Source organism: Phyllostomus hastatus, unplaced genomic scaffold, assembly GCF_019186645.2.
Source record: "Phyllostomus hastatus isolate PE091 unplaced genomic scaffold, TTU_PhHast_1.1 phas_contig_16, whole genome shotgun sequence".
Taxonomy (NCBI): Eukaryota; Metazoa; Chordata; class Mammalia; order Chiroptera; family Phyllostomidae; genus Phyllostomus; species Phyllostomus hastatus.
Window position 1 is genome coordinate 15,158,482 of NW_025333643.1, and position 14,260 is coordinate 15,172,741.

The 14,260-nt window shown below is 43.1% G+C and overlaps 1 protein-coding gene across 5 annotated transcripts in view; it reads left to right on the forward strand.

The window, feature by feature from the left end:
- Positions 1 to 997: 997 nt before the first annotated feature.
- PXK (PX domain containing serine/threonine kinase like) overlaps positions 998 to 14,260 on the forward strand; it is a 71,230-nt gene continuing 57,967 nt past the window's right edge. For 4 of the 5 annotated variants that reach the window (XM_045831953.1, XM_045831954.1, XM_045831956.1 and 1 more), the window contains exon 1: positions 998 to 1,212. In XM_045831953.1, coding sequence (XP_045687909.1) covers positions 1,111 to 1,212 — 102 coding nt within the window. In that variant the 5' untranslated portion in view covers positions 998 to 1,110. The remainder of the gene's footprint in view (positions 1,213 to 14,260) is intronic. The other variant, XM_045831955.1, reaches the window with a different exon arrangement.

Consider the following 14,260-nt stretch of genomic DNA (forward strand, 5'->3'; position numbering starts at 1 on the left):
AAGTCTAACTCATCCTGGGATGCTGCCCTGGGAGAGAGCAGTGTGTGTGGGATCTCTATGTGTGCGGGGGAGTAGGGTTGGGGTTGTACAGAGTGTCAGGATTGTGGCCTTGGATTCAGGCTGACTGTGGGAGAAATTTGGAGCCAAGAAGTTGGGTGCAAAGTTCTCTGACTCTGGGTTTAAGGTTCTTGGAATTGGTACAGTGAGACTGAGGACCTCAAGTCTGAGGGATCTTGTTTGAGGGTTCTCAGGGTTGAAGGCCTTGTGGACTGATATGAGAGATGGGGTCAAGGGTAGAGGCTGGAAGTCCTTGGACCAGTGCCTATTTTTTAGGGTTCCCAGTTAAGTCAGAGCTTGGGGGCAGAGGATTCTGGAGTCCAAGGGCTCCAGCTGTGAAGTCTAATTCTGAAGGCCCAGCTTTCAGGTTCTTGGGTTTGAAGAGTGAGGTGCAAAAGTTCAAGTAAAACCTTAATTTGAAGGACTTGTTTTAGAAAGTTTCTGGATCTGCAGGGTGCAGGCTGAGGGTCCCATCCTCAAGGGCTCCCCCCCCCCACCCCCGGATCTTAGGATCTTTGGATCTGAAAGGATTGGGTGGGAAAGGTCCAACTGTAAAGGTTTCAAGTCTAACAGTTGCAGCTGCTAAGTGCCTAACGTGAAAAGCCCAACCCTGGGGATCTTTGGGACTGAGGGTACCTGGATCACAGAGCTGAGGACACTGTGTCTTCGGATATGAGGATCTCTGGACGTGATGACTTAGGGTGAAGTGTCCTCGGGTTAGATGGCCGGTGCTAAGGGTACCCGGTGTGAGTTGCTGCTGAGAGGACCTCGAGAACCTCCGAGGGGCGAGTCCAGGGCAGCGCGGACTGCAGAAGGATGGCGCTAGGACCTTGCGGGAGGCAGCGGCGTGAAGGGCGGCGGGTGATGACAGCGACGCCGGTAGGAACTTCGGCGTTAGGACCCAGCGGGTCCCGCGAGTGGCGGCGGCGCGTGGGGCGGCGCGTGTTGACAGCGGCGGCGGCGGCGGCGGCGGTGGTGCCGGGCGGGCGGCGGGAGTCGGCGCCTGTGGTTCCTGCCCCTGGTCCCGAGGCGGTGGTGGACTGTCGTTCCGGGATGGCCTTCATGGAGAAACCACCGGCGGGCAAGGTGCTGCTGGACGACACAGTGCCGCTGACAGCAGCAATCGAGGCGAGCCAGAGCCTGCAGTCCCACACGGTGCGCGGCCCGCCGGTCGGGCGGACGGCGCGGGGCGGCCCGGGGCCCCGAGAGGCTGCGGGCGGCCGGGCTGGGAAGCCCGGGCGGGGACCCGGGCAGGGGTCGGCGGCCCAGACTGGGAGGGTTTTTGGGTGGCGGTAGCTCTAGGTCTGGGCCCCCGGGGCCCAGGCTCTCGTCATCAGGGAGGCTAGACCGTGGGGATCGCAGCCCCCGGGGCCAAAGAGCGGGAGGGGCCGGGTGGTGCGCAGGAGGGCACTGCGAGTCGGGGGTGGTGTTGGGCTCTTGGGCCCACCTAGGGCCGGCCGATTAAACTGATGATTTAGGACCCTCTCATCCCCTTCTGCCCGCCGCCAGCCTTCTCCTCTTTGGGGCCGCTGAGTTTGCCTCCTTTCCCTTGGGGATCTAAGTGGTGGGGATGAGGGTGTGCCGGGCCAAATTGAAATGGGACTTCAGAGCCTACTTGTTTTGTGAGCTGAAGGAAAGAGGCTGGGGTCTGCAGCCCCATTTCCAGGTCAAGTGCTTGGCCGAAGCACGGGGAAGCCTTTGGGGGAAGCAGTCTGGAGTCCTGCTGAGGCAGGTGTATGAATGTGCTCCTTCCCGACTCTAACCTGCTATTTAGTGGGCAGTGGTAGCATTCATTTGAGTTTAAAATCCACTGGAGTAGTATAAAGGAGTAATAGGTCCTCATAGTAAACACAGGCAGAGTTCATTTATTTTACATATACTGTCTTTTATGTGGCTTTAAAACCATGGTTGTTTTCATTTGCCCATACCTTTTTTTGGAAAAGCACACCATACATTATAATTTGCAAGTAATAAACCCAGGAACCAGGAAAGAAAACAGGAGCTGCCAGCAGTGGGACTCTGGGAAGTGATGAATGGAAAGAGAGAGATTCCTTAAATTGTAATGTTTTGTTAGGTCACCAAATAGATCCCTGCTCAGAGGCTTGTTTGTTTACCATTGCAGTGTGTTTGGGGTTCATCATCTGGAGGCTAAGTCCCCACAGTAGCCTTCTGTTTCTCTTTTTGTTCAAGATGTTCTGGTGATTTCAAAGAGACCTTTTATTCTGTTGTCTTGAAGTGGGGCTTTTTGAACCTCAGTTTCCTCTTCTGACAGCCATGCTTTGTAGGGCTTGGATTGTTCAGTGTTCATTTCCAGTTAGGAAAATGATTGTATTTTTTAAAAGTACACTTTACTTCATTGTGTACATCTTTAATCCTGTTCTATGGACTTGTGAGAAGGCAGGATATAGGACAGAATGTTAAACCCTCTGTAATGTGTGCTAAGGGACTGTGAGTTAAGGGTTGACATTTGAGGCAGGGAGTCAAGAATAAATTTTGCTATTAAATTAGGTTTTTGACTTGACTGTTGGCAAGTAAATCTAATAACCTTTTAACTAGTGGGGTTGGGTCTTTTTTTTTTTTGTAATGAGAACAAAAAGAGACATGCATATAAATGCTCACAGATCACTTCCTGCAGGAATCATCCCATGATGGCCACTGCCCCAAGCCATGTGCTCACCTCCACCTTAACATTGACCAGTTTATTCTGTAATTACTTCTTTAGTTTTCCTCCCCACCAGGCTGTGAGAGGAGGGATACTTCTTGCTCATTTTTCAGTCCTTGTCCCTAGCATCTGATAGGATTTCATGTGTGTTGGTTGAATGAATAAATAAATTGCAACCTTTGCCTCTCTGTGTAAAATGGTAGTGATGAAAATTGGGACAACATGGTATTTGAGGCACTAAAGTAAGGGGTCAGTGCTTCAGCAAGGAGGAGAAAGAGATAATAGAATTCCTTTTCAGTTGCAGAGCTTTTCTTTAAAGAAAAAAGTAAAATACTTGAGGGTAGAGAGAATGGCAGTTCTCATAACGATGACTGAACACAAAAGACAATGACTCACTGGAGAGCCATAGAGGCAGATGTGTTGGAGTGAAAAAAAAAAGTAGCCTTGTCTTGCATAATTTTTGACTCTTCTGTGTTCTTGTCATTTTAACTGTAAAATCTGAGACAGAAATGTTGCATCAGCCCTGAACTTTATTGAGAGAATCATATGCTGATGCCAAGTTTTTAGACTATTAGTGCCTTCTGAGTAAGTCCCTTTAAAACAGGAACTGTTGGAAATTATTCTGGAAAGAAGTAGTTTTGGGGGTGGTATATAGAAGAAAAAGACATTGTTTTCTGTAGGAAGGTTGAAGATGGCTTTCTGGCTTGTTAGCCAAAGGGAGATGGTGTCCCAGAAGTCAGAGGGGCATGGTCCCTTTGTAATGCTGAATCTCTAGGAAGTTTCTCCTCGGCTGTAGGAAAGAGACATACAGAGAGTATATAGTAGACAGCCTTTGGGTTGGAAGATGCAAGACTTTAATAGGTAAGGGTTTTGGCTGATACTTGCTGGTCATCTGACATTGGTTGTAGGAGTCACTTAACCTTTTTGATGTTAAGTTTTGTCATATGTGAATGGATTAATAAATGCCTGCCTTGCCTGCCTTTCAAGGTTGTTTTGATGCACAAATGAAATAATATTTATTTATTTATTTATTTGTAGAGAGAAGGGAGGGAGGGAGAAAGAGGGAATGAAACATCAACTGGTTGCCTCTTGCACACCCCCAAATGTGGACCTGACTCTCACCTGAACGTGCCCTGACTGGGAATCAACCGGCAAGACCTTTAGGCTAGCAGGCCAGCACGCTCAATCCACTGAGCCACACTAGCCAGGGCATGCAATAATCTTTATGGAGTATTTGTAAAGTGCCTTCATTCCTTCTTCTTGCTATTCACTTCCTGGCAACATATACGTAAAAGGTTAAGCACATTAAAATATTAGTATCGCAAGTAAGCTAATTTCACTCCATAGTTTCTTTCATTTATCAAGGTTTTTTAGCCTTGAGAAACAGAATTAATAGCAGAAAATTTTAGGTTACATGTGATTTGGGATTTACGGACTGGAGAGGAAAATTTTTTTCAATTGGAAAACAGAGATGCCAGAAGGGTGAAAGGAACAAGAAGGTCACCACCAGAAAGGCATGCTGGGATGAACAATTGGCAGAAAGGGTACAAGTTGGCTGGTGATTTTGTGCCTGACTGGTTTGAATGATTTTATTTTCACTTTTATGGAGCACAGTGCCTTTAGCTTTAGGATATAGACCAGGCCTCTGCTACATGGAAACAAAGCTTCTATAAAATCAGAAAGGACAGTATTTAGGAAGAGGATACTACTAGTTAGCATTTAGGGATAGGGCGAAACAGAAGAATTTTCCAAATAAAAGGAATTCTGGTAAAAAGCCACAGAGGTAGGTTGAGGGAAAGTTTAGGAGGACTAAGAGAAGACCAGAGAAATCTCTAAGTTCTTGGCTAAATGAAAAGGAAAACTTTTAAATTCAGTAGACTGAAAAAAAATGCTTACTTAGCTGAAATAGAAACCAGAGGATGCCGACAGTTCGGAGAGCATTGTTATCAAATAAGTACATCCAATTTTTGCTGCTCGGTGTGCTGTGGTGTGATGGCTCTTAATATCAGTTTCCTCCTTTTAAAATATTCTTCTCTGAGGTTCAACTGAATCAAGGCCCATTTTCTCTGCATTTGGTGCATTTTGTTCTTGATTAACAAAAGGTCATTTTAGTGATATTTAAGGCATAATAGAAAGATTTTAAATCTGTGCACAAGTAATATTACATGTTAAGATCTTTACTGAAAATGGATCTCACCTTGAACCTTTGACTTTTAGAAACTGTATTCCTACAGTTTGTTCATTCAGCAACATTCATTCATTTAACAAAAGGGTATTGAGTGCTTACTTACTAGGTGCCTGGCATGTGCTGGAGCCATGGCTGTGAACTAGACAGCTCCTGCTTTCAGGGAGCTTTTGTCCTATCAGACTCTGAGGTCTTCCATATACAGAGCATATTTGAGTCAATGAGAATATTTATCTGTAATAACACAGCTGGTTTTGAAGTTCCTCTTATGGCTTGGTATGTTGAGCTTAGCTTCTTAATCTGTGACCTTTTAAAAATAGTCTTTAAAACTCTATCCATATATTATCAGAGTACCTATTCAAATGTGCTGCCAAATTAGAAGGCATCATTGTCTTCAGATCTTCACATTTTAAGGTGACCCAGTGCTTAATAACAGAATCTATCTGGTCTTTTAGGGGGGATGCTATTTGGAAGTTTTTAGAATTCCAAGGTATACTGAATATGTAAAGTTTTGCAGTTTTTAAAAAAGATGTTTCCATAGACAAATGCAGAGATTATGGTAATTAATTTGTAGCATTTCCACATATTATAATAAAATACTAATGGTTATTTTCTGGCAATATAATCAATCATCTCCTACTTGGTTATGTATTTTTCCTTACTTGTCCTTGAAGCCTGTGATGGGTGCAGTCGGAAAACTGAGTTGGAAGCTTTTAGAGACTGGTAATTTAGAGATTGTAAGTAATCTTTTCCTATTGAAGAAGATAATTTTTGGCAACCTGATTCTTAATCATCATAATATCATCTCTTTTGAGGGGATTATCACACTATGAAGGTTTCTCGTGATAGGAATACAAGTAAGAAGATGTCTCTGGTTACTAGGAGGAATAGGATCTGGGGCTGAAGTTTATTTTATTGAAAAGATAGTTATATACTTCACTCCCTAGGGGAATCGTGGAAACAGCCACCTCGTGTACACAGTTTCCACAGTTGAGATTGTTCAAAATACAGAGTTTAATTGAGGGCCTAAATCTATTCATTTGGGGCAAGTAATACAAACCCATTGCAGGCAGGTAGTGGTTCCTTTTCAAGCTGCTGCAGGATTCTGGCGGCTGCATATGAAATGAAGTTCCTTCATGTTCCAGTTTTGGACATCCTGAAAATGGGAGACCTGACCCAAACATTGTTTTGGAACTCAGAAGTGCTTAAATGTTTGGGGGTGTTGTGGCAGGGAGAGTAATAGACTTTTTATTTTTTCCCCCTTAAACTGGAAGACTTGCTTGTCAGTGACTTCTTCATAATTAACATGAGTTTGGTAAGGGGAAATGAAGGTGTGACTCCTTTTCAGAGGAGATGATGGGGCCCATCATTTTCACTTTGAAACTTTTAACTAAGGACTAGGGGACAAACACTTAGCTTGCATAAGTCCTTGGACTTCAGGAAGGGAAGAGTGTGCTCAGATTGACCATTTATTCTCCAGCTGATCTTGCTGACTAGCAAATTTGTGTTAAGTCTGACTGCTTCTGGCTGAAGATCAAGATATCTTGCTGCGTCCTGCTTACTGAAAGAGTCAAGTTGAAAGGGAATTCCATTGCCATTGTTGTCTTCAGATAATCAAGTAGTTATATTTTGATGACCAAGAGGGTAAGTACTCTTGTATTTATTAACATGTGAGTTTGGGGAATTCATTGCACAGTAACAGGAGTCTTCCTGGAAAGTTCTTTTTTAATAGCTTTGTAAAATGTACATATCATTCATTTTACTCATTTAAGGTATACAACTCAATGGCTTTTAGTATATTTACAGAGTTGTTTGTTTGTCTATTACCACAATCAATTTTATAGCATTTTCATTACCCTAAAAAGAAACCTCTTAGCCTTTACCCTGGAAAGTTTTATAACATTGCAGGATGCTAAATTCAGGGTATATTCTAAGCACAAGTTGTTTAGCTCTTCAGATCCAACTCCTTTAGGGATCTCATCAGAGGAACAAATTTTCCATAAACATTCATACACATGTTTGTATAAGCTCCCAGAACCTTGCTCACCTAAAACCTGCTCTTAGGCTGTGGATCATTGTTGGAAAAGATACTAAGAACTGTAAACTTGGAGAATTACTCATTTTAGTTGATATGTATCTAAAAAATGCAGCACACAACCAAAGATACACTATGAAAATCCTATACTTAGAACGATAGATGAATTATGTTCTGTTGGTGTAAAAAAAAATTGCCGTAAGTTGCAGCTTGCCTAGTGTATTTAGTGTGCATGCTCAGCAGACTTATTAGACAGTGCCGGAAAGCAGGGTGACTGAGCCCTAGCCAGGGTTCCGCCTGCTTATCACAGCATCTCTGTTTATGAGGTCAAAACAAGGCTGCCCACATTTCTTTGACATGGCTCATCAAAAACAGGTCATTTCTCTCATTAATTCAGTTGAGGCTTTTTTACAGTAGTGGGAAAGAGGGGATGAATGGAGTGTTGGTATGGCAGAATCCTGGATGCAAAAATATCTAAGAACCACCTGTAGAGGTGAAAAGGGAAAGCAGTGTTCATCTAGGGCCCTCCTTTGAGCTGTACCCTTCCCCCAGGTAACAAGTGATTCCTAGGCAGGGACTCATTGCACTCTAGTCCCACACCCACGCGCATGCACACACATTTTCCTGGTTGCAGCAGAGGGAAATGAAGCCTGCATTGGGCCTGTTCACACTGGACCTTTGGTGTCAGGCCAGGGGGCTGCCCAGCTTGGAGCACCCACTGACCCACCAGAGCACAGGGAATGGCTGAATGGCACATTGCTATGCTCTAGGCTCTCTGCGTTTGTCCATTTAGATCTCCACGTCCACTCGCAGCATTGTGCTCATTTATTCCGTGAGGACTTCTTGAGCCCTGGCTCTCTGATGGGCACTGTGGTCGGCTCTAGGGTGCAGTGGTGAGCAGCAGGGCTGCTGAAGGTGGAGAGGTGGATCTGTGCAAGGCGAGCATGCCTCTGCCCCTTCCCAGTCTGAGGTGGTTAGGGGCCATGTGTGCAGCTTGCTCGCACCTATCAATGTCTCTCTCTTTGAGATTTTTTTTTTTTACTCTAAACCTGGCCTTTCATGTCTATGTATTGATTGCTTTCTTGATTCAATTTCAAATTAGAACAGTGCTTGGCACATAGCATTCAGTAAATATTTGTTGAATAAGTGAATTTGTTGGATAAATGCAATTATTTGAGGCACTTCTTATGGGCTGCTACTCACTGTCTTACCTACAAGCTGGATATGGTTTTCCTTCCTCTAAAGATCCCATTCAGCTTTGGCTGAAAGTTGCAAGCATTTTACACATCTGTTTTTTTCTTACTACCCTGTTTTCTATTTATGCCCTCCCCTCTAGCACAAGTGAAACTGTAAATAACTTGAGGAGAGGGACAATGCCTTAATGACCTTGGACAAGTTGCTTAATCTCTCCAGCCTCAGTTTCTTCATCTGTGAAATGGGGATAGTATGGGCTGCCATGAGGATTAACTGAATTTACATGCATGGAGCATTCTGAATAAAGCTCAGCACATAAGTATCAGCTGTTTTGTTTTGATCACCTTTGTATTCGCCAGATCTCGAGCAGCTTTTTAGTCATTCAAGTATGTTGAATGGAAAAAGGGAAATTATTTATTTAAAAGTTTGCCTCACCACCAACTATGAGTACTTTTGCTAACAAACAGAAAAAAAGAAGTCAGTGACATCTCAAAGAGCAACCCGCCCCCCCCCCCCACCCTCTTCTTTCTTTTACTCTGAGGACACTTTTGAACAGCCAGGCTGGAGAGAGGCAGCACAGGGCATCCTCTGCAGCCTGCCTGGCTTCAGAGCTGGCTGCTGGTGTTAAAGGCTGAGTGAGGAGTGGCAGTGGAAGAGGCAGGTGGGCCCCTGTAGGCTCCGCCACTGACCAGGCAGATGAGCTCCGGGAGGCCAGGCCTGAAGGGAAGAGGCTCCTGGCAAGTGCCCATTTCAGCTTTTCACTTCCCAGCTTTTGGCCATTGAGGAGGAACCCCAGCATCAGGGCATACACATTCGACCTCTGGCTGCAGAGTGAAAAATAAAATAGAAAGCCCGCTGCTTTGTTCTTTCCCTGCCTTTTCCCCTGCCAAGTGACCATGCTGACACTTGTGAAGGGATGGGGAGTGGCTGACATCTTCAGAATGCTGCTTCCTGAGAAAGGCGCTGTGTTCTCTGTAGCCCAGCTGACTTCCTTTCCCCTAAGGGGACGTGTACCCTGGGGTTGGACACAGTTTTCTCTGTGTCTATGCCAGAAAGCCGCTAAGGTGCTGGGAACGTTAGCAAGTGCTTATGAGGAGTCCCCTGTGTGCCCAGCACTGTGCTGTGTATTAAGGTAGACAAATGAAACAGGGAGCTTATATCCTCGTAGAGGTGGCAGACGTCTAATCCAAAGATGAAGGAGTGCCAGCCCGTGCTGGGGACCAGTGAGGTTGCTGTGGGAGTGGCTCTATCAGGAAAGGCTTAATGGAGACTTGGCAAGGGACATGTTCTAAACCCCATTCCCCAGGTTTCTCTTTACCTTACAAACTCCTCCCCTAGTAATACTGAATTGTAAAAAACCCCTCTGGAAGTGATTTTAAACTTAAAAAGTACTTTATCCTGGTCAGTGAATTACTAAAAATTATATTAATGTGAGGGATCTGAATTATACTGGTTTTTGCAATATTAGAGATGGTAAGAATTGTGATGACTACAACTTAAGGCACTGATAAAGAGCATCTTTAAACAATTTGCAGAATTACCATATTTTTAGTCCTTGCCCAAGGATATATTTATTGATTTTAGAGGGAAAGGAAAGAAGAGAGAAACATCTCCTGCTTGCCTTCTGTATGCACCCTGACTGGAGATTCAACCTGCAACCCAAGTATGTGCTCTGACTGGGAATCGAACTGCAACCTTTTTGTGCACAGAACAATGCCAGCTGAGCCACCTGGCCAGGGCCAGAGTTACCATTTTTATGATGATCCTACTTGTATTTCTAACTTCTTGCTAACTCTTATTTTGCCATTGGCATTCCTTGCGCCTGCCTTTAGTCATGGTCCATTATGGGCGTAAATGAAATCATGTATGACAAAGAGTAAAATCAATTAAAGATCTGTGTAACGGTCAAACCTTGACAAACCAACTAAACCATGAATACACTCATCTCATCTCTGTGACCTGCCCCTGCCCCACACCAAGTTCCTGAGCGCACACTTGGAGTCTCCTTAGTCTGTACTAAGTTAAAGGGAGAAAATATTTAAATAACTATTTTATTGACAGATTTTTGTTAAAAAGTAGAAACAAAACAGAAACCTTATAGCTTTTAACACATTAATCCTGAAACACCTTCCAGAGCCCCTTGTTGTTTATCTTGTTCTAAACTGCTACTAACTGATCAGACGCTGATTTGGGTGACCGTTTTCTCAGTCCTCCCATCCTGGCTGCATAGGAGTGGAGTTAATTTATTACATACAGTGGAGGGCTTAGGGCAACGCTGTCCAGTGGAAGTGTCTTCTGTAATGCAAACCACGTATATAACTTTAAGTTTTCTAGTAGCCACATTAAAAAAGTAAAAAGAAACAGGTGAAATTAATTTCAATAATATCTACTTAACCTATATCCAAAATATCATCCATAGGTAGTTAATCTAAAAATTATTAATAATATTTTATGTTAGTCATGCAAAATTTTGGAAATCATATAATTCTACAATTCCAACATATCTCAATTTGGACTAGAGCTCAATAGCTTGTGGCTACTGTATTGGACAGCACAGATATAGACATTAGAAATAATACCCAGATATATGGTTACTAATGTGGAAAGAAATTCAAGTTATATTAAGTAGAAAAAAAGCAAATCACCACATTGTGTTTAATATGCTTACATTTTTATAAATATCTATGTATCTCTAGCTAAGTCTATAAATGAGTACTGTACAGTACTGTAGCCACTAGACTACCTTATCTTAATAAAATTTAAAATTCACCCTCTTAGTGGCACTAGCCACGTGTGCATATTGGCTGCCATATTGGACGTCACAGCCTTAGGTCGTTGCTTTCTTCAACCCACTGAGCTGATTGAGAAAGGCTGAGCTAGAGTGAGGACCTGCTAGCCCTGCAACCAGTGGGACTCAGAGTCCCTTGAAACCCAGAGTCTCCATAGTTTTTAACAGTAAGACACAGGAAAGAGGTTCATTCATTGTGCCGCTATTGTGAGATTTTAACAGGAGCATAGCGTGGAAACAAAACCACCTACTCAAAGACCTTGTTCCATTTTGGTACAACTGAAATTAACTACCATTCAAATTGCTGAGTACTCCATAAAACTGATGTCTGCTTTAGGCATGCTCATGTGAAAATGCTCCTTTCTGCTTCTTTAGAACTTGCCTAATGTTCATCATGGGGCTTATTTAACATGGTGAAGAGAAAATCGTTCTCTGACCCGTGCACAGCTTCTATGTGGTGCCCAGGTTACATTCAACCCAGATGTGTGGACAACAGTTTGTGTGTGTGTAGTGGGAGGTGGGTTACAAAGTGCAGGGATGTTAGTCAGAAGACTGTGGGCCGGGTGGTGTTCTGAGAACTCTGCAGCTGTATACAGGGTCCGGCAGCGGTAACGCCTGCTTGAGTGTTGTTGGTAGATATGTGAATGTCTCACATGAGATGGATAGTAACTTGGACATTTCACCTAAAATGTCATATGGTGTGATTGAATATGATATTAAGTTACAGAATTACATGCTTATGATTTTGTAATAAAAGATTTTGTAATAAAAAAGAGGTGTTATTTGTGCTGGACCCTGTACGTTAAGTCACATTATCCCCTGCCTGGGTTCTTGTCTGCACTCTGCCCCTCACTCTCTCCAGCTTCTTCCTGACTTGATAGACTGGTTCTGCCGGTTCAGCTGACCTCAGTTCATCAAAATGAGAGGGTATGTGACGTGAAGACACTATGCCCAACACGGTAGAACATAGGAACTTTTGTGTCCTGGGTCACGCAGGCCTGTAGTGAAGTCCATTCTTATCACTTAACCGAGTACACTTGTGTGTGTGTGTGTGTGTGTGTGTGTGTATGTTTTGTTAATCCTTGCCCAAGGATATGTTTATTGATTTTAGAGAGAGAGGAGGGTAACAGGAGAGAGAGAAACATTGATGTGAGAGAGAAACATCGATCAGTTGCCACCGAGACGTGCCTCAACTGAGGATCAAACCTGAAACCTAGGCATGTGCCCTGACGGGAAATCAGATGGAAACATTTTGGTGTACAGGACTGATGCTCCAACCAGCTGAGCCACCCGGCCACGGCAGTGGAGTGTACATGTCTAAGGCAATTATGCCCTTTGAGCCTTGGGTTCTTATAACCCAAGAGGCAGTGACACCTCCAAGTGTCCCTGGGAGATGCAATAAGCTGAGGAACAGAAGGCATAGAGTAAGTGTTCCATAAACCTAACAGTTCCTGCCTTGGGCTCTGAGGAGATACACAGCAGCTTGGCGTGTATAGTCACCGGTTGGCTATGAATTGGAGCTAGTGTCTCAGGAGAGCACAGCAACATTTCTAGCCTACGTAGAATCAATTTATGTGTAGTCACCCCTTCATTATCCCTAGTGGTGGTGATTGGTTCTACTATAAATAATTGAAACCAGTAGGAATTTCCTAGCTTGAAACTATGAGTTGAAGTCAAGCAAGGGAAACTTCTTTGGTGGTGTCACCACCCTTGCATCAGGGTAGTGCACCCTTGCAACACTAAATGTTGTACCGTCCCTGAAGCAAGTGGAAGGGTTAATTTATTTGACTTTCATTTTCTGGTTTCCCAGACTCCCCAGCACAGTAAAAGTGCTGATAAGTCGTAAAATGACCAAAAGGTCCTTTGTCAGAGGAAAAAAGATGATAGTTTACATTTACCATTGATAATGTACTGTGCTCTTATCCAAGCTCAGATAGTCGCAGTGCTTATCTTATCACTCAGGATTCCTTATGTTAAAGTAGCATGTTTTAAATTACGTGTGCAGCAAACCAAGGAACTTTTTAAAAAATTGTTTTTCCTGATTAGAAAAGTAACTGTGCTCTTAACAATAAAAATAAAGAAAGAAAAACCTCTACTCATTCTATAATGAATAGATATGACTTCAGAAGTAATAAAACCTATTACTTTAAAAGAAAAAAAAAGTAATTTATGTCCATTGAGGATATCCTAAAAAATATAGAAAAAATAACAGAGAATTTAAACCACACATATTTTACCTCTGAGACAATTGCTATTACCATTTGGTGTAGTCCCTTCTTCCTATCAAAGTTATCACAGAATTTTTTATCCTTTTTTTTCAAATTTAACATTATAGCATACACCTTTACCCATGTAATAAAAATTACTTTAATAATATATCCTTTCATTTATTTTTTTAAAGATTGTATTTATTTTTAGAGAGAAGGGAAGGGAGAAAAAGAAGGAGAGAAAGATTGATTAGTTGCCTCTTGCATGCCCCTAACTGGGGACCAGGCCCACCCAGGCATGTCCCCTGACCAGAAATTGAATCTGTGAACTTTCGGTTTGCAGGACAACATCCAACCCACTGAGCCACACCAGTCAGGGCTAATACATCCTTTTAAAGTCTTGAATATTCTTCCACTAAATGGATAAACCATAAATAACTTATCCTTCTCTTATTGTTGATGTCCTGGTTATTTTAGGGACAGGCTTTTTAATTAGCCTCCTTTGAAAGTGAGTGTAGAAGCTGGGACAATAGGTGCTGGAGTAATGGTACTCTCTGTTAGAAAGCAGAGATTGATAACATTGTTTCCCATGTTCAAAGAGAATGGCAGCTTTTTGTTATTTCTTTGGTGTTCTTCATAGTGCTGCTGCTGTCTCCTGTGCTTGCCAATTAAAGCCACAATATAGTCTCCAGCAGACACCTTGTATTTGCTATTTTCTTAGCAGAAAAGTTATAAAGCTGGACTTTGTGTCAGATACTCTAAATATATGATTTAATCTAATATTCACCACAACCCTGTTGGAAAGGTATGATTTTGCAGGTGAATAAACTGAGGCTCAGAGATGTTTGGTCACAAAAACTAGTAAGTGGCAGTTGAACTTAAAATCAGGTCTCTATTTTTTTTTTAAGATTTTATTTATTTAATTTTAGAGAGAGGGGAAGGGAAGGAGAAAGAGAGGGTTAGGAACATCAATGTGTGGTTGCCTCTCGCATGCCCCCAACTGGGAACATAGCCCACAACCCCGGGCCAGTGCCCTAACTGGGAATCGAACTGGTGACCCTTTCTTTGGCAGGCCAGCACTCAATCCAAAAATTAGGTATCTTTAAATGGAAAGTTGGTGCCCTTTCCTCCT